Source organism: Sphaeramia orbicularis, chromosome 6, assembly GCF_902148855.1.
Source record: "Sphaeramia orbicularis chromosome 6, fSphaOr1.1, whole genome shotgun sequence".
Taxonomy (NCBI): Eukaryota; Metazoa; Chordata; class Actinopteri; order Kurtiformes; family Apogonidae; genus Sphaeramia; species Sphaeramia orbicularis.
Window position 1 is genome coordinate 19,378,015 of NC_043962.1, and position 20,901 is coordinate 19,398,915.

A 20,901-nucleotide genomic window follows, 5' to 3' on the forward strand; every position below is an offset into this window, starting at 1 on the left:
TAACCCTTCAGAAAGTGAGCTTTAACTGTGTCTACAAATGTAAACGTCATGCATGAAAGGATTAAAGCAAACCAAATTCTTAAAGACTTTGGTTTATGTGATGTAGAATTTTAGAGAATGACAACATAATGACTGAAGGCACCTGAAGCTGATTTAGATTTTATTTTAGTTGTGTGTGTTTATGTGTGTGTGTGTGTGTGTGTGTGTGTGTGTGTGTGTTCAATGTCAGCGTCACAGGAAGGACTTAAATCATTCATAGTACTAAGAACAACAAATAATAAGTAGGAGGACTGAATCTATTATCGACTCAGCTGTGTTTAAGTGCTCCTCCTCTCAGATGTTGTGTTGTTCATTCCAGTAATTAGTAGTTAATTAGACATGTTTGGTGGGTTCTCCTCTAATTTAACACAATCTATGCAGAGCAGTTAGTGAAGTGATTAGCTCTCCTTTAATTAACAATGTCACTCTTGTACCTGAAGTTCTCAGCAGAACCATGTTAAATCCTCTGTCATCATAATCAGGTCATTAGCAGTTGAATGAATTTACAGCTTTGTTCCGGTTAAGAATATCTTCCTGAGACTCAGCAATGCATTTTTGTCCTCTGTAATGGACAAGAGAAAAAAAAAAAAAAACTAAAAAAAGTCCACTGAAAATGACATTATATAAAGAAATTTAAAAAAAAAAAAAAAAGTATCTGAAAAAACTGTTGCATCATGCTGTTTCCAATTAAGGTGATTATATAAAGTAAAATGGTGAAAATGTTCACTTACTGGGTCTGAAGAGGATAGAAAAACAACCAGCTACTTTGCATAAAACTGTAGAGGCAGTGGAGGCGTCACTTTACACCTCTGTCTGAATAATCAGGGCGCAGAGGGTGGTGACGGATGGCTGATTACTCTCAAATAAAACCACTTCTGTATGGGCTTATTATAAGCATTTTATTCCAACTATTGTAACAGTTTCATTCCTGACTACCTGTGCTCCTGTGCGATGCCTATTTTGGGAATATGTGATCTGACACACTTTGTTATAAAAGCATCGAAATCAGTGCTAACAATAGCAAATGTAAAGACAGTGCAGCAGCAAACATGTCCATTGGTGGTTTACGATGCTTTTACTCTCACTGTTAATGCCCCAGCTGTCTTTCTCTATTGCATTCTCCATTTTATATTAGGTCTTAATTTATGAGACATATTAAGACTATAAATTAGAGCAGGGGTTCCCAAACTCCCCACCGCTCTACCTTAGTAAAACACAAACCTTAACATGTACGTTTTTAGAGACACCTTCACTGCCTAATCAAGTAGTGCCAGGCACAACAAACCCCGCCCCTCACTCATATTGTAGCTTATTCTGGCATCGATCCAGCTGATATCATCATGTCTATGCGTGTGCTGATGTCAGCATATCAGTTGCCCCTATATATGTGCCAAGTTTGAAGTAAATTGAAACAAAATTGATGTTTTTATAGACTTGTGAAATTTTGTCCATTATAAGTAAATGGGGAAAAAAATTATTTAAAAAATTCCCAAAAAAATTCAACTTTGATCTACTTTTCCCAAAATGTATTGACATCTATTCTGTGTTGCTGGTAATCTATAAACCGAAATTTGGTGTGAATTCAACCAATAGTTTTGCTGCCACAGACATTTGAAATTTTACCCATTATAAGTAAATGGGGGAAAAAATATTTTAAAAATTCATAAAAAAATTGGAACTTTGACCTACTGTTCCCAAAATTAAATGAGATCTATTCTGGGTCACAGGTGATCTATAAACCAAATTTGGTACGAATTCAACCAATAGTTTTGCTGCTACAGATATTTGAAATTCCACCTATTATAAATATATGGGGAAAAAAAAGATTTTAAAAATTCATAAAAAATTTTAACTTTGACCTACTGTTCCCAAAATGTAATGAGATCTATTCTGGATCACTGGCAATATATAATCCCAATTTGGTATGAATTAAACCTGTAGTTTTGCTGCTAGACTGTTAACAAACAAACATACAAGCCAAATCAAAACAATACCTCTTGCCTCTGCTTCGGGGGGCGGGGTAATCATGTTGAATAAATGCATTTTGCTGCCTCATGTATGTGACAGGTAACGCCTTTGGTCCATCACAGTAAATGATAGTGCTAGCAGCTGCTTCTAGAACTGACAATGTATGCTAACTAGTCATCAACACACACAAACACATGACTGGTGAACCTCTCTGCTGTGAAAATCCTTCTTCAAAGTCTCCTCTTTGCACATGAAACATCCCTTTGAGTTGCCCTGATAATGAGAATGTTTTGTATGGAGATGTTGACCCAATTTGTTCATTTATAAGCCGTCATTTCTTAACATGAAAAGACATTGAGTAGTAGAGAGAGGAAGCGCTGCATAGGCTAAATATTTTTCTTCTAACTGAACCGAGAAAAGGAATTCATAAATAAGGGCATCGTTGTATTGAAGTGTGGGAAATGCAGAGATAGAGTGTTTCAAAACATTTCTCATCTGTCATTTAGAGGCAGATCCTGTAATTAGATGTAATTATTAGTTGTATTAGCAGAGGGAAACATTTGGTCGTATTTAGGAAATGGAACTGAGGAGATGGAGAGATACATGAAGTGTGCATCACAGAGAGAGAGAGAGTGAAAATGAAGCATGTTTCATTGATTTTCTAATCTGCCTCATGAATGACATGACAGTAAACAGCAGGAATACTCTTATCTATTACACTAATTCAAAGTCTGCACAGGTTATTAACATCGGTTTATTTGATCAGTGTGGGTGTGTATGTTGCCTTTGGGGTTCGTTTGTGTTTTCTCCGTTCACATGCCATGTTTTTAATCATCTATCAAACACACGCTGACTGTGTTATTAACCTTTGGAAATCTAACATTTTTTTGGGTTTGTTGTCTCATCTGCAGCGTTCAGAAACTCAGTGAGTTTTTCTCCAGTGATGAGATCGGAGATGAACAGGAACCCAGAGCGATGTTAACCTCAACATCCAGCAACCACAACCAAAACAGATACCAGGCCGTGGTGAGTTTATGCAAATGTTTTTTTCAACCCTCCTGCTGGTTTTCCTCCTCCATAACCTCTTCTCTTTGGTATCTCTTTAACTACCTCGTACACTATCCTTGTTGTACAACCTTCCTCCAGTCATCCTCTAAACCTTTCCCTTCATCCTCCTCCTCCTCCTCCTCCTTCTCCTCTGTGACCCGACGCCTTCAGCCCCTGAAGGTGGTGAACCGGAAGCGCCCTCCAAGAGATGACTGGAATAACTACAGTTCACGGGGGGACCATGATGGTGATGGACCCTCCCAGGATGTGGATCAAGACATATGTATCAAGGTAAGATTGAGGAAAGGAAAGAGAACAGAGCAAGAATCAGGAAAAGTGGGACAGCGGTAAATGCATCATTCATGACCCACTATTCCACAGAATGTCTCTGGATAAAAGCAGTCGTGGTGCAGCACAGTGTACAAATGTCTGACCTTTCAAGCCCAGTCAATAAAAAAGGGGTGTCAAACATATGATCTGTGAACCAAACTGGCCTGCCAAAGGGTCCACTCCGGCCCATGGGATGAATTTGTGAAATGCAAAAATTACACTGCAATATTAACAGTCAAGGGTGTCAAAATCATTTTAATTCAAGGGTCACATACAGCCCAGATCAATACTATAATAATAAAAACCTATAAATAATGATAACTCCAAAATTTCTTCTTTATTTCAGTGTAAAAAATTTAAATTACACGAAAATGTTTATATTTACAAACTATCCTTTCACAAAAAAGGTGAATAACCTGAACAAATATGAACAACCTGAAATGTCTTAGGAAAAGAAAGTGCAAGTTTAACAATAATGTCCCTGTTACTAAATGTTTTGTGTCCAATAACCAAAGGGTCGGCGGTTCAAATCCTGGCTCCAACTGTCCATATGTCAAAACGTCCTTGGTCAAGACACCTAATCCCTAAATTGCTCCCACTAGGGCTTGGCAGTGCCTTGCATGGTGGCAGCCGCCCATTGGTGTATGAGTGTGTGTCTGAATGGGTGAATGTGAGGTTTTGTACAGCGCTTTGGGCACCATGAAGGTGTGGTGTAGTCCATTTACCATTTACCATTTTGTAGATCTGTCAGTTGTAACACATGTGTAAATGGTAAATGGTGGTGAAATAGTGGCTTTTATTTTCAGGTTGTTCATGTTATTCACATTTTGTTCAAGAATAGTTTGTAGATGTAACCATTTTAATAATTAAATTTTACTTTTTTCACTCTAAAATGTAGAGAAAAGTTTGAAGTTGACATAATTTATAGGTTATTGTGTTATTTTACTGGTCCGACTCACTTGAGATTATATTGGACTGTATGTGGCCCCTGGACTAAAATGAGTTTGACACCCCTGCTTTAGACCATTTGTATGTCCTATGTAGCTATAATTATTTTTTTATTGCGCTCAACCCCATCATTGTGTGGTTATATGGTCTCTGTTTAACAAATACTTTACCTCTTTTTTTTAACCAATATTTTAATCAGATAACCAGCGGCTATTTTACTTGGACTGATGGACCTCCAACACTGTCTAATGTGGACATCAAGATCCCTTTTGGTGAGTTGGTTGGTACCTAGTATGTATCCAGTTTCTGTGTGTTACATATTTGGATTCTTATTGTGTGACTGTTTTTCTTTCAATCTTTTTCCTGTAATCTCTCAGGTAAATTGACCATGATTGTAGGCCAAGTGGGTTGTGGGAAATCATCTCTGTTGCTGGCAGCTTTGGGGGAAATGCAGAGAATATCAGGACAGGTCACTTGGAACAGGTCAGTACCACCTTCAGTATTCTCTCTTTGAACAAATCGGTCTTATCAGCTCCAATTGAGTCAACATCGAATCATGTAATTACTTCAAGGACCTCTTGACTTTAACCCATAAGGACCCAGTGCTTCTTCTGTGGTAGATTCCAAATGATTTTTTCCATCCATTCAATCATTGTTACTTAATTTATCACCAGTTATTATAATATTATCCTCTGTATTTTGTGTTTTTTCAATATAAATCATGTACTTTCCTATATTTAATTTACTGATCATGTAGATGTTCATGAAAGCTTAGATTAAAGTTTTATTTAATTATATCAGAAACAAAGAAAACTGAAGTAAAGGTGACTTTTTCAACAAAATATATCATTAACTGAATATAAAACAAGCATCTCCATTTACTCTCATTGATCTAACTCCATGGGTTTTACGGGTGAATCAGTGTTGTAGAAGATGACGGTGTTTCCATGGTAACTACAGAGCCACTGAAAGTCCAAATGGGTCATATCTGATGACCATGGAAAGATGATAAACTGCATTTTACACCAATTATTTACATGTATTGATAGAATTAGTGGATCACCAGGTATTATTTATGGGTTAAAATGTGGTACAATTTTACTGTCAATAAACTAAGAAACTAAACTATTAATATCTGTGATTTTTCTCACAACATCAATGTACTAAACATAATTTTTTGCTCAATTGCTAATATGTTCATTCGGTAAATGTCCTTTACTTCTGGGGTCAAACATAACCACGTACAGCAGGGGTAGGCAACTCCAGTCCTCGAGGGCCGGTATCCTGCATGTTTTAGATATTTCCCTCTTCCAGCGCACCTGGAAGCCATTATATCGTTATCAGGCTTCTGCACAGCTTGATGATGAGATAATCATTAATTGAAGCAGGTGTGTTGGAAGAGGGAAATATCTTCTGCTGCCACTAAATGTAAACAAACCAGCATGGCGGACCGTACGTTATGCTCATTTACAATCATTTCTATCACCAAAGGTGCTTGTTCTTTGCTTATTTGAGGGAAACAGAGGAGGACAAATGGCGCATAAGGCAAGAGAAGCCGTTATACCTTTTATGTTATGTTATTTGTATATTTGGGTACATGTTTGGTTTTAATTTATTGTTGCACTCAATGGACTGAAAACTTGTCACAATGTCAGAGCAGTACCTTGTTTTACTAAACAATTTGCATAAACACTGTATCCGTGGGGGCCGCCATTGTTGTTTCACGGGCTATGTGATGTCAGAGCTTGGAACTGGGAGTACATTGATCTAGTATGAGTTCACGGGTGGGAAGTCACAGGTTTGACTGCCATTCAAGTGCATTTTCACCGGTAGAAGGCTGGAAAAACACGAGTTACAGGTTGCCTGGTACGCAGCATAAAACATACATGATACCAGCCCTCAAGGACCGGAGTTACTACCCCTGCTGTACAGTGTATATTCCAGGGGTGGGCAACTCTGGTCCTTGAGGGCTGATATCCTGCATGTTTTAGATATTTCCCTCTTCCAGCACACCCGGAAGACATTACATCAGTCGCTTTTCCATTGACCCTCAAATTGTGCAAATATAGCTTGTGCATAAAAATTTACCTAATGGAAAAATGACAATTTCGCCCAAAGTCTCATTTTTTGCTTAAAAGTTTTTGCACTGGCAAGAGGTGGTTTTTCAGGTCTAGCATAAATGGCATATCACACAAAACTGCAACGGAAAGACCTTTTTTCGCAACTAGAGTCAGGTGAATTAAAAAAGACAGATGTTGACGGACGTTACAACAAGTGAAGAAGAAGAAGAAACATGTTGCGGTATGTGTGGACACACCAGGAAACCCAATCATTTTTTTTAATTTAGTACAAGATAGAGAGATAGTATATAATAATAATGACTATATCTGTAAATCAACACCATATTTACGTTCATTGCCATGTTTATGGAATGACTTCTCGTGTCATCTCGCAATGATAAATAAACAAATCATCGCATTTGTGATTTAATGGAAAAACCAACATTACCCACTTCTTTTTTTTTGAGATTTAGTAAATATCGGTAAAGTTTTGCTCAGATGTCCAATGGAAAAGCGACTACACTCAAAGGGACACGAAATTTATGCGCTACTATTTTTTTAAAAAAACTTTTTTTTAGTCTCTCACAGGTACATTTTGGGAATTTGACTAAATATGTAAGGCAGAGTGTTTCACAAAAATGACTGCTGTTGCAAAATCATTCATGATTTATATGTGTTTAAATGGACAGGTTCTGCATGTAACATGAGTGGACACGATGGGTTATGCACAAAACCTGTAATGAGACTGAGATTGATGAAAAACCCACATGTCCGGATTAGAAAAACCGCTAGGATCATCAAATTTAACACAGTGTCTTTATTCATAGTCTGTTTAAGACCATTTACAGATTGTTTTCCAGATCTAATGCACTGACACCTAGGTAGCTTTAATATCCCAATTTTGGTCCTATTTTTGGCCCCAATATTTAATTAAAAATTCATTAATTTTGGGATGGCTCAGAGCAAGAGTATAAGTTTTTTGCATTTATCTGAGGTCATCATTAGGTACATCCTGGGGGGAAATATGTCTAAATTTCTCTTTTTTTTTTTTTTTTTTGAGATTTAGTAAATATCGGTAAAGTTTTGTGCAGATGTCCAACGAAAAAGTGAATATTGTTATTAGGTTTCTGTAGAGCTTGATGATGAGCTGATCATTAATTGAACAAGGTGTGCTAGAAGAGGGAAATATCTAAAACATGCAGGATACTGGCCCTCGAGGACCGGAGTTGCCCACCTCTGCTGTACAGGATGTGTATATTCCTTCAACTAGGAGGCACTGGCCGTAATAACCTGAGAGTCTTTACAGCTACTCCAGTTAATCCACTCTCTCTTTATTCAGTTTGACAGTACTATGTGTCCTTGGGGAAACCCGTGTCACACTTGTGTCAGTTCGTTCTTGAAATGACATTCCAGTTCAAAGGTGAAAGGTTAATTTGAAGTGAATCGGTCTCTACAGAGTCGTATTACTGCGGCCTGTGGTTTTCCTTGTTCATTTTATATGTGGCTTCATCAAACCTTTCCAGTAATTGATCTGTCACGATGCCTGGCTGCTATTATTTACGCACTTTAGTGTGGTTGTAAATTCTGTGTCACAGACTTGGAAGTGTTATTAGCATTAAAGTGTCTTCAGCTGCGGACCTGACGCAGCAGTAGAGCGTAAAAGGATTTGTAGGTCAGCATAATGCAGCTGGAATTGCAGCTTTTATTTTTTAAGGCATTTCTATGGGTTTTTCCACTGCACCACTGACCCACAATCAGTCAAATGCACATGGGGAACATCTTATCATACACGCTGAGGCTGCAAAACACCCTCTTGGCACCTAGAGAGCAGCACTTTACATGCTCTTAGTCATTTATTTGCAATGTATGACTGGGATATTGCTTTGTTTCTGTAGTGCTTTTTAGTCATTTATCATAAGTGACAAATCCTGGATTAATGAAGCATTCTCATAAAACTTTAAACTGTAAAAATTGAATGCTACATTATGTATGTGGACTTTTTGGTAGATGTCAGGTGGTTTATTCATGCAATTCTGTGTAAGTTTGTTGTATTATAATATTTACACTGTGGCCCAGTTATGTAGTCTAGTCTTTCTCAAATGGGGGTACATGTGCCCCCCAGGGGTACTTTGAAGAAGCCTGGGGGGTGGTGGTGGTGGGAGTACATTAAGTAAGTCATCTTGTACCAAATGCAAAATAAATAATGAGGAATTAAGGCTGAAATATAAAACACAATAAATACATTTGTATAATAAAACTGACACTCCTGACTGTATTTCATTTCATATTATTAAAAACTCCAAGACCTAACATTTTAAGAACATATTATTTTATATTATTCAAAATGAGTTTATTTGAGTAATTAAGTTTTTTTTTTTTTTTGATGACAGGTTCATTTACTCATTAATGACCAATTCATTTATTTTTCTTATCAATTAAAGAGGGCACTTTTCAGTTTATATTTTGCACATAAAACTTACTCATGAAGATTTGTTATTTTTAATATATTAATGTTAAATATATGTTGTTTGATTACAAAATTTTGAAAATAAAAACAGACATCTATGGCACAGGAACAAATTTTGCCTCATTCTTTCAATCAAAAATTATGAAGTGAGAGTTGGGGTACTTGGCTAAAATATATATTTCAGGGGGTACTCCACTGTAAAAAGTTTGAGAATCGCTGGTCTAGTCCACTAATGACAAATTGCTACAGCCTGTTGTTGTGACCCTAATTGTGTTTTTATTGTGTTTCCTGAGTGTTTCTGACAGTTTTGCTGGAGAATGTGGACAGAATAGACAATTATGCTCCAGCAAAACTAACACAGTTATAGAAAAGTTGAGCTCATTTATAACAGTATGGGTGAAAATGAATCTCACCAAGTGCACTCTGGGAGTCATTAGCCTGCATCTGCCACATCTGAATATCTCGTCACCTACCCAGGATAGCAGGGATATCAGTCTCGATTTGTCAACAAAGTGTTGCTCCCCCCCCTACAGCGGTGTCCCTGGCATCCTGTCCCGGTGCCAGGGTCGTGCTGGCTCTCCGTCTGATGTGACATTGAATTATATCCCCCGCCAGGCGCCAACACCTCTTGCTTATCATATTCCCAGAGAGCGACTAAGGAGCTGCCATTTAGACTCTGCCCTCCACAAATATTCAAACCCATGTTCAAAGGACTTTGTCTATATGTTTTCACTATGTTTGTTGTCATTGTCTTGCTGTTTTTCACTCAGGACAATTTAGAGCATGTTTTGGGATGTGGTTAGTAGGGATCATATCAAGACAGTGCAGAGCAGGATATTCTGGCATGAATAATCAGAATAGTGACACTGCAAAGGGCATAAATTTTTGAAGACAGTCTCATGGACTTGGTTGAAGGTTATCAGTTACTGGGCGTCAGCTGTAACTGATCAGCTGTCTGTTTTCATGACCTTAATGCTCTAACAGAATCTATATCGGGTTGTTATAAAATACCACAATGAAGTCTATTGGAATCATTGCTTTTGATCGGACCACACTGAACTAACCCTGTAGTTGCTGACATTATTAAAAACTTCCAAACAATTTAAGGCCGTTTTCTCCATTTTTTTTTTTTTTTTTTTTTTTAATTGAAACCAACTGATTTTACCAGTAGATCTATTGTTTGGTGCAGTTTTTTCTACAACTTCAGGTCACATTTGATTTCTTTAAAATAAGAAAGAAACTTTTGATTTTACTAAGCTGCAGATGACTAATATATAATAATAATGTTGCAATGAGGGAACTCCACACATGTAGCATATATATATATATATATATATATATATATATATATATATATATATATATATATATATATATTAGACATATAGATTGCTAGTTTACTGCTTCTAAATAAATTATTACTGAAGAATTAGAATCGTCTTTATTCACCAAGTATCTTCACAAGAATACAAGGAATTTTACTTTACTCTTTTTAAACTATGCTCTCTCTGTACAACATAATAAATAAGCACAGTATAAATAAGAAAAGCACTCAGAGAGCGCAGACCTCCGCCAAAACAGACCCCCCCCACCATCACCACCACAATGTAATCATTTCTTCCTTGTGCCAGTATCAACATTTCCTGAAAATTTCATGAAAATCTGTCCAGAACTTTTTGAGTTATCTTGCTAACAAACAAACAAACATGCACACACACAAATCAAAGCGATCACAATACTTCCTGGCAGAGGTAATAAGTAAAAAAAAAACCTTTTGTACAAAAAAAGTGTATAAACATTGAAGTTAAGAGTGCAATTAAAACAACGTGCAATGCAAAAAAAAAAAAAAAAAGTTTTGAAGTTTAGAAATAATGTTTCCATATGCAAATATCTAAAAAAAAAAACAAACAAAAAAAACTAAACTTCTTTTTTTATACATTTTTTTGATTTGTCCACTTACCTCTGATCAAATGCTTCCATCAGTGCTTTGTATTCAATGCAAACTTTTATTTAATCAGCTGTAAGTGGAGTCATTACTTGAATAGATTGAATTTGTCATTGGTAATATTGGTAATAGTGGTGAAAACTCCCATGAGCTCACATGACGTTACTTAATTTAATCAAACTATACATTTTCTTATTGCTTTGATTGAGAGAGATAGCCCCCCAGCTTCTTGCAGCAGAAATCGGTTTGAGTGTGCAGTTGTGTAGAATTACAGGTCAAAGTGGTATATTCAATGACATAGATTCAGTCTCTTGGAAATACACAGCCTGTCTCTTAAATTGGCGGTTCCCTCCGTTCTCATCCACCTGCTCGGTCTGGCTCCTGTTGTCCTCCTCTCCTCTCCCACGCCCACTTTCCCACTCCAAATACGGCACAGTCAAGGGTTCATCTGGGTTCCTCTGGTATTAAAGTGCATGACTATTTGTATCTCAACCTCAGTATCCGATCAACATGGTGTCCAGAGCCTGTCAACTGTGAATAACTGAACAATACCTGCTGAAATAATGAGCTCAAACACGCACAGGACGTAAAGAGCATCAAGTATTGACCATGTGTCGAGTACTTTTAATGGGAGTTCAAGCATTTTGTCATTATCAGGCGTGGTCATCACAGTGCACATGCACCATTACCACCCGTCATCATTAGTGACAGTTTTAATGATGGGCGTTAAAGTTTATTAAAGCTGGAAACTAGATGAAGTCCCTCAGCGTCTGAATAGTCTCTCACTGCTGATACAAAATTATTTCCCCTGTGAATTACTGTTGATTGTGACCTTGAAAGTGACAACAGCTGAATTATATGGGAAACATTCTGATAGAGGATAAATTAAACAACCATCCATTCAGACTTAAGTATCTTTCAAGTGCCAGTGAGTGATGAATGCTGATGAAATAATTTACTAAAGCAGTCATTCACAGTGTGTTGTCAGTACTTCAGATATTTCTCTCTCAAGGATCAATAGATATCTCTTTTTTTATTCATCTGTTGTTATTTGATCATTTTTATTATTTAATTTCTTCTGAAATTCTATGTGTTATTTTAACCATGAAAATTGAGACATGAAGTTCATATATAAGACAAAGATTATCTGGATAAGATGATCTAAATGCATCTTATGAGCTACTCAACAGCTCTAAATTGTTACATACTTAATGTAGTATTCTTAACGCAATATGGGATTTTTTTAAGGCAATGGCTATTGCCACAGTACTGTGGCACAAAATATCAGTTTGTCTATTACCACAGACCAATCAAATGTTAGCATTTGTACTAGAGCCAATCATGGATACTGTTCCATGAACTCATTATCCTCTTGTTGCCACAGTACTGTGGTGATATATGGCATATACTTCAGTACATTCTTTTGTGCATTTTGCTACCACAGTACTGTGGCAACTGATGGAAGAAATGACCAATCGGTGATAGTATATAGTATAGAATAGGAAATACTGTTCTGAATACTCTTTGTGTGGGTTTATGGTGTTCTTTGCTCTGGAGGCTGGATAAAGTGGGCGGAGCTACATGTTAGATGCGATAGTGTGCTGTGTGACTTCAGTTCTGTGTCAGTTCTGTTTATTGATTGCTGTGGTCCTGTGGAATTGCACACTCTGAACATTGTCCCAGTGGCTGATTTATATCAATGTTGGATTTACCTACCGACGCCCCCCTCCCATTTGAAAATCCTTAGGAGAAAAAAAGAAAGGGAAAAAAAAAAAAAAGAAAAAAAAAAAGTAAAAAAAAAAAAGTAATTCTGATCAGGACTTGAACCTGAGTCATTCACATTGCTGTCTGATACATTTCCAAGTGAGGTAAATATCCACTATGGATTAGGTTGACCTATTCACTATATGATTGCCTTTGTACTTTTTTGGGCAGGTAGTTACCAGTCTAGACATGATGTAACGAGGGTGCCGATTGGCTCTGTGGTAATAGACAGTACTGTGTCAATAGCCACTTCATTTTTTTAATCTACAGTTGTTAAAGACTGGGTGTTTCCAAATGTTTGACAGATAGTGTATAGTAAGAATATTTTTCTATGATTGTTTTAGCGGATTGGCATTGGAACGCTCAGTAACTCACGTTATTTCAGTGATGAAATAAGATAATCTACGTATTATTTCTCTCCAATTGTGTTTCTGAAGTGCATGACAGTGGGCCGTCCGTTCTTTGACCACACCTCTTAAGGGTGTGGCTCAGCCCAATCCGGTCCTCGAGGGCCGGTATCCTGCATGTTTTAGATGTTTCCCTTTTCCATCACACCTGGTTCAATTAATGATCAGCTCATCATCAAGCTCTGCAGAAGCCTGATAATGATATAATGGTTTCCAGGTGTGATGGGAGAGGGAAATATCTCAAACCCGCAGGATATCGGCCCTCAAGGACTGGATTTGAATACCCCTGAGAGGCTACCTCAGCAGCAGGTGTGTTCTCTCTGTGACCTTAGGGCTAAAAATGTGATATTGTTTAGTCGGTTCCTTAGTGTTGTTTGATTCACACAAACACCAACCTCACTGTTTCAAACATGCCTTACATTACTGATATCTGTCATCTACAAGCTGCATTTTGAGTTGGATTTAGTTAAAATAATTGTCTTTGTGTAGATATATAGTTGCATTGTCTTCTGTTACATTCATTGAGCCTGGTTTAAACATGTGGGTTTTCATCTGCACCTTAGACTGGATTTAGATCATATTTGGCTCTAGTAGCATTTGCTAGTCACCTGCCCATGGAGAACTTTTTTTTGTTTTGTTCCTGATTTGGTGCAATAGTTAAAAAAACCCCAACTCTCCTATTATGTATGAGAACGCCATCCATCTCTGCACTTGTGATTTAGATTTTTTTAAATTGTTTTTGCAGTAGTGTGGCCTCAGTACTTATGCTTTTGGTACGCTGCCATGACTGCTTAGGTAGATTTCCATTTTCTAGATCCCTGGATTTTTATGTTTTAATTTCACACCAACACGATACATGAAGACTAGGGTTGAGACAATCAGTTTTATGTCTGTTTTTCAGTCCCATTTTTAGTTCCACGTTTTGACTGTTGCATGGTTTTCAGGATTATACTTTCTGTACTAATGTTTTTGGAAAAGTTGGTATAGTGTGATGTACCTTTTCCCTCTCATTGTTCTTTGGTCAGTGTGGTTTGTTATTGCTGTGGTATCAACATTCAAGATTCAAGATGTTTATTGTCATATACACAGCAGTACTGAGCAATGAGATTCTTACTTGTAAGTTCCCTTCACATGACTAATGTAAACAGTTTAAGCTAAACTAAAATAAAATAAAGGGAATAAATTGTACAGTTAAGACAATTTAAACTAAACTGAAACACAAGATAGGAAATAAGACTGTACACTGTATATGGAAAAAAATAAATAGGTAAAGTAAAATGAAGCAAGTACTCAAGTGCAAAGAGAAGTACACCAAAGTGCAAAAAAATAAAGATTGATTGTGCAAGATACAAAATACTGTCACAGTGGTATCATGTCAGCCTTTACCACTTGACAAATCAAGACCCCCCCAATCAACTTTAACCTTTGAAATTCCATTAGCTGCCTAATATTTTACTTTCTATAGCATGTGTCAGGTTGTTTCCAACAGTTATCTATATTTTATAAACACAAATGTATACATATATTATCAGTAACTTAAATAAATAGAAGTATATTATCACACTTGGCTTTTTTAACTGAACCCATATGTTATGGAAAAAGCAAAATTATATTTTTTCTATTTTGAATATAGAGGATATAAAATTATCTTGTGCTCTGTTATAAATGTAAGTTTTTAGTGTTTTCTCAGATTATAGCTGTATGTGAGCAGCTCAATGATACTTTCCTCATTTTTACTCGTATACATGTAGCAGAGTTTTAGAGCTTTTTAAATACAGGTCTGTGGTTGACGTCCAAACAGCTGCTCCTACTGCTGTAATGGCTGCCGTTTCAGAGCTGCCGCTGTAACCCGGTGTAAATCAGCCCTTACTGTCTGCTTGTGCTCGGACGTGATCGGCATCAGAGTCTTTCAGGACAACTGTGAGAGGTGTCAACTTGTCAAACCTAAAAATACTCCGCAGCTTCTACTGAGCATGTGCAAAGCCAAGAACAACCACGCAGATCTTAATGAATTTGGCCTCAGAACTTTGCATGTGAATGGATATGTGCATAAAATGTGTTTGTTGAAGAACTAAAAATAAGCCCTAAGGGAGGTTTAAAATAAATGATTTTCACATGATAAGTTTACTGGCAAAAAAACAGAAACACCATTAGTGAGTTTTGTGTTTTTTTTGTTTTACAGTCTGCCAAACCTGGACACTGAGGGAGATGAAAGGTAAGTACTGAAAGTAAAGCAGAAAATGCTCCCAAATAAAAACCAGCACTGCTGTATATTTTCAGTCAGGTTGTGAAAATGACTTCAAACAATTTCAGATATACTCCTGAGGACAAAAGTCAGTTTGAGCCAAATGGGCTAAAAATACTGCAGCCTGGATTGCAGCAAAACATTTTTAACTTCTACTGTTCAACAATAACAGACAGCAAATCCCTTGTTGATCTGTTTGTTTCGACCCCACACATGGAAAAAAACACATCCATGTCACGTTCTTCTGACATCAGAGTATATATAGGTGCCTTCTTTTTTTTTTTTTTTTTTTTTTTTTGTAGCTCTGCACCTGTTGTTAGCAGGAAAACTTTTGGTCAGGATCACAGCTTGACACCCCACGCTGCATGTGTCGACCTCTTTTTAAAGCCACTTTGTCACTTTTCAAAATTAACAGGTTTGCTAAACATACAATATAATAATAATAATAATAAAGGGGAAGAAGACACCAAGCTTTTACTGATCAAACTTCTGTTTAGTTTGCTGGACTGATCACGTGACCTTCATTGCATGCATCCCTTTTTTTTTTTACTTATTACCAAAGTCAAATCTTCAGCATATTTGATAAGTTTGCTCTTTTTTTCTACTTCTTTAGACATTTAAATAAGCTGGTTTGTGCAGATATATGCTAGAATCATCCATCTTTCACTCCTCAAACTCCTTGCCTATATACACTTACAGCACAACTTACTGTGAGACATTAACCAGATGAACAAGATACCAGTGAAAAGCAACAAACATCCCGACAGCCACAGACCTCGTGTTGACGTACTAATCTCAGCCCGAGGAATCAGATCCTCTGAGAACTGAATACGTCAGAGTCCAAACGGGTTGATGCTGATTTCCATATCAGCAAATTACAGGAAGAAAAATTGAGAGGGAGGTGGGGTGGCGTTATTTTTGGGAAGGATAAGATCACAGCTAATGATAGATGTGTTCATGTAGGGCAGAGGTTGGCCTGTTTGTGTTGTGCTGCTGAGCAGCGACATGATTGCCATAGTGAGGGAAGAGAATATGGGTTAGTGTCTGTGTTTGTTTTCTGTTAATCATTGTGAGAAAAAGGTGGAGTCACAAGACTTGAGTGTTTGTCTCAGGAGGAGTGGTATTACTTATCTAATGTTTTGATATGTTGTTTGATATTTTCTCTGCAGCCCCACAGACAGAGATGCAGCAAGTGATGGAGATATCAGGTAAACTCATAACAGCATCACCATTATGTGCACAGCAGAGCAGTGGTCCCTGTGGATATCGAGAATAAAATACACTGAAGGCTATAGAAAGTGAGATATTACTTCATCTCTCAGCAGGATATTGACTTCATAAGTTACACCAGTTCTTTATGTGCAGAAGTTACTGTATTTTATGCATCATCAGCTCAGAAGAAGTTCAGGCTTTCCTCTCCTGAAACCAAGTGTGAACATATTCACTCATTAAGAGCTCAGTTTCAAACAGAAAAGGCAGTTTTATCACATTTGCTTGTTTTTTTTTACACCTCTGATAGGAAGAGAGGCGCTGTGGCCTACGCTTCCCAGAAGCCCTGGCTGTTGAACGCCAGTCTGGTTGAAAACATCACTTTTGAGATGCCAATGATTAAACCAAGGTAAAGACCTTCATCAGTCACTTATCCAGGGTTTAGTAAGTATGATTACTCAGCTGTTTGGTATTAAAACCTGATGTCCTTCTCTTTAGATGCAGATTTTTAGATGAGTTTCAGAGACTCATCTCTATAAGGCAGGGATGTCAAAATCCAGTCCTGTAGGGTCGGTATCCTGCATGTTTTAGATATTTGCCTCTTCCAGCACACCTGGAAGCCATTACATCATTATCAGGCTTCTGAAGAGCTTGAGGATGAGTTGATCATTAATTGAACCAGGTGTGCTGGAAGAGGGAAATATCTATAACATGCAGGATACTGGCCCTCGAGGACTGGATTTGGACACCCCTGCTATAAGGTCTTTTCATCCATTGGTCACTGTTTAAAATGCAATGTCTCAGGAATGGTGTAACAGAATTCTACAAAATGAGCCATAAGCATGAACTCTGACCAAAAAACCCTTTTTAGCATATCTAAGGTCAAGCTTAGTGTGTCCCTATGTCTATTCATTGTAATAAATCCAATATTTTAGCAGAAATTTGTGAACCTCAAAAATTACTCGAGGAAAAACTGATTAATTTGAGGTTAAAAGTCAAGGTTCCTCACTAATAAAATGAAGGCTGCTAAACTATACTACAAACAAAAAGGTAAGGATATTTTTAATTTTTGGCCAGTTTTTTTCAGTTGGGATTCATGCACTGTGCTTTTTACTGTTTTGTGTGAGAATTGAATTGAAACACATTTTTTTAATGACCAGACAGTTTTATTAACAAATGGCAACAATGACAAAAAAAAGACAAAAAAAAAAGAAAGAAATATCCTTAACTTTTTGTTTGTAGTGTATGTACTAAGTACTTCACATTGGCAGGGAAAAAGTCAAATTCTGCATCTCAGACCTCCAATTTGCTAGATGAATTTCTGAGATATTAGTCCAATCTTCTGAAATAAAATATCTCAAACGTATACATTAGAAGCTAATATTAGCAATCAGTCCCTGTGCCAAAACTCATCAGTAACCTCTTAAATCCTCCTTTAAAAGATTTAGTATTCATCAGCTAAACATATTTGCTATCTATGTGTAGCCTAATGTTCCACTGTACCATTTTCAGTTGGCCAGTTTTACACATCTACCGGTACTTCCCTTTATGTGGAAGTTTAATCGCCTTAGAAATGAGCGCCTACATCAGGTATTATGATAATAAACTTAAGTGGTTTAACTAAATCCTGTGGTCTTGGTTCCCCAGGTGTTGTGTGACCTTATCCTGTTGTATGACATGCAGAGTTGATTATATTAATTAGTGTGTAATCATGTGTGTGAAGCTGCTCAGCTAACCTAGTCAATAACCTTCCTGAGGCCACTTTGGTCAATTGGATGAATTGATGTTGAAGTCAAGACGAGTGTGGAGGTGCAGTTCTGTATTCATCCTCCGTTTGTGTGGTGTGTTGAGGTCTAAACTAGTGCCATGTAGTTGTGAAATAAAAACACACTGATGCACGATTTAACTTGATAAATGACAAACCCTCATGTTGAGAGGTCTTCTTCTTGCATTTATGGCAGCAGCGGGGCTCTCCGGCTCTAATGGACTGTTTTTAGATCGTAAACAGCTGTGCTTTGGTGCTGTGGATGTAATCTATAAAATGGGGCTATTTGACAAAAATGCACTTCTTTGTGTCAATTAAATTTTTCTTTTTATATGCCTTTCTTTTTCTCTGCATATTCTGTCATGCTGTTTTTATTTAACAAAACATAAGCTGGCTGATTCACTCTGATTACTCTTTTGTTGATGCATATTTTCAGGTGCAGACATATGTTCGTCTCATACTGTCCATCTGTTGCCATGTTTGTGGAAGAGTTGCATTATTTATTGAAAACGCACAGTCTGTACACAGCATGAACAATGTCACCAAACACCTAACAAATACATATGCTATGTGGAGGAGCCTGCAATGCTGAAACATGATACATGTATATAAATATACAGTCCAAAAATGCATGAATGATACAGCATAGAATTTTGCTTCCAGTGTGCCTTCCTTCTGTGAGCCTCTCATCTATTTTGATGTTGAACCGAGTCTGATTATCCTTTCAGGGCAAACTCTTTCAAGCTGCCAGCAGAAGGATACGCGCACTTTGATTTATTTATTTTCAGAGATATTAGCCCGGATGTGAACAGTGAGCAGAGCCATGTTGTACTCCAGGCATGTGTCAGCAGCTGCTGTTTGTCCTTATGTGTTTTTATTCTTATGCGTATTATTTGTGCCCATCAGATACAAAGCTGTGGTCGAGGCCTGTTCTCTACAACCTGACATTGACATCCTTCCACAGGGGGATCAGACGGAGATCGGCGAGCGGGTCAGTATTAAAGGAGTGATATTTTGCTTTTTTTAAATGGAATTATGCATTTTAAAACATTTCCCTGTGGTCTACATAAACTGTAAATGCCATGATTACCTCTGCCAAGGAACGGCAGAGGTTATGTTTTCATCGGGGTTTGTCTGTTTGTTTGTCTGTTAGCAAGATAACTCAAAAAGTTATGGATGGATTTGGATGAAATTTTCAGGAAATGTTGATACTGGCATAAGAAACAAATTATTACATTTTGGTGGTGACTGGGGGTGGGGGGACTGATCTACCTTGGCAGAAGTCTCTGGGCTCTCCGAGTGCTTTTCTAGTTGGATCTGAATTCTTCTTTAATTCAACTCCACAGGTCCATCTTCAACCTAATTTTTGAGTAATGACACAAAAAAAGGTTATTTTGAGCACTGGCCCTTTAAATGCACATGACCCCACCTCCTTCCATGTTGTTGGCTGTGCTGCTCTGTCCTGTTCAACCAACAATTGAACATTTTAGGTAATCGGCTCAAAGTTTGGACATATTTTCGGTTTTTACTACAACCGCTGCTGCTGATAAACAATTATGTCGTACTCGGAGAAATGTTCATCGGAAGTCTTGACCTTATATGTGACAATGTTGTGATGTAACTAGTTGTAAATGTAACAAATTACGAAGGAATTGAAATGGGTTGTAGAAAAATACTCAAGTTTTGCCGGAATGAATATAAAGATAGCTTTGCAGCACCTGGAGGGTTCAAATTCAAACTTTTTAAACTATTAGGGTCCCCAAATACATAAATAAAGGTACCAAAGACTAATAAAAGTGGGTTTAGCAAAATATGACCACTTTAAAATCTATCTCTGTTTTCGAATTCAGGCCTTTTCTTCTCTCTATCTGCAGGACACAGATCCCTTCGTGACTCACTGTGTTGCCAGATCATTTATCCGCATTACTGCGCGGTATAGATTTGACATTTGTGTGCAAGGGGCTGAACTGGCCTTACTCAGCCAAGCGTCATGTTGTATTTATCTATGCACCAGCCATGCAGGAAATAACCTGTGATCCCCTTTGTTACTCTGGGGGAGAGTTGTACGTGCGTTCATGGGGAAAACAATATTATTCTTTCCTCTTGGAGTAAAACCTTGTTGTAACTGAGACATCCATATTATTTCCTGTCCTCTGGTGTAGGGTATTATCCTTTCAGGGGGACAGAAACAGCGCATCAGCGTGGCCAGAGCCTTGTACCAGCAGACCAATGTGGTTTTTCTGGTGAGTCTGCATTGAAATCTATGTTAAACTTTACTGACTGTACATTTAATAAAACCTTTACTAGCACACTGTCCATCAGTATTCAAAGCAGTTTTTCTAAAGCCAGACCTCAGGACTCAGATGTTTTCTTACATGACAACAATACTAACACGCTTTCTTAAGCTCAGCTGCAGGGTCTGTGTTTGGAAATGTCAGCTCAGATAAACTTTGGTCTTTGTAAGTGAAAACAACTACTTAAAGAGTCTGACATTTTGGACTGAAGTGAGAGGTCAGTTTGATTGCAAATGGTTTTTCACCCCATAATCCTGTATTAACATATTTATTGTTAATACTCAGAAGCTCAACTGAAATATCAAACAAATAACAGCTTATTTTATTATTGATGCATTATTCATACATTCTCACACACCTTTCTCACAGTTTAGTTCTTCTTTCTGTTGTTTCAATGAAAATGTTTTTTTTGT

At 37.4% G+C, this 20,901-nt stretch overlaps 1 protein-coding gene across 2 annotated transcripts in view; it reads left to right on the forward strand.

Annotated features, from left to right (window-relative positions):
- Positions 1 to 20,901, forward strand: part of abcc8 (ATP-binding cassette, sub-family C (CFTR/MRP), member 8) — a 103,669-nt gene that overhangs the window by 44,949 nt on the left and 37,819 nt on the right. The window contains exons 14-22 of one of the 2 annotated variants that reach the window (XM_030135902.1): positions 2,919 to 3,033; positions 3,154 to 3,345; positions 4,532 to 4,604; positions 4,710 to 4,815; positions 15,158 to 15,190; positions 16,390 to 16,428; positions 16,740 to 16,838; positions 19,101 to 19,185; positions 20,357 to 20,437. In XM_030135902.1, the coding sequence (XP_029991762.1) occupies positions 2,919 to 3,033; positions 3,154 to 3,345; positions 4,532 to 4,604; positions 4,710 to 4,815; positions 15,158 to 15,190; positions 16,390 to 16,428; positions 16,740 to 16,838; positions 19,101 to 19,185; positions 20,357 to 20,437 (823 nt within the window). The remainder of the gene's footprint in view (positions 1 to 2,918; positions 3,034 to 3,153; positions 3,346 to 4,531; positions 4,605 to 4,709; positions 4,816 to 15,157; positions 15,191 to 16,389; positions 16,429 to 16,739; positions 16,839 to 19,100; positions 19,186 to 20,356; positions 20,438 to 20,901) is intronic. The other variant, XM_030135903.1, reaches the window with a different exon arrangement.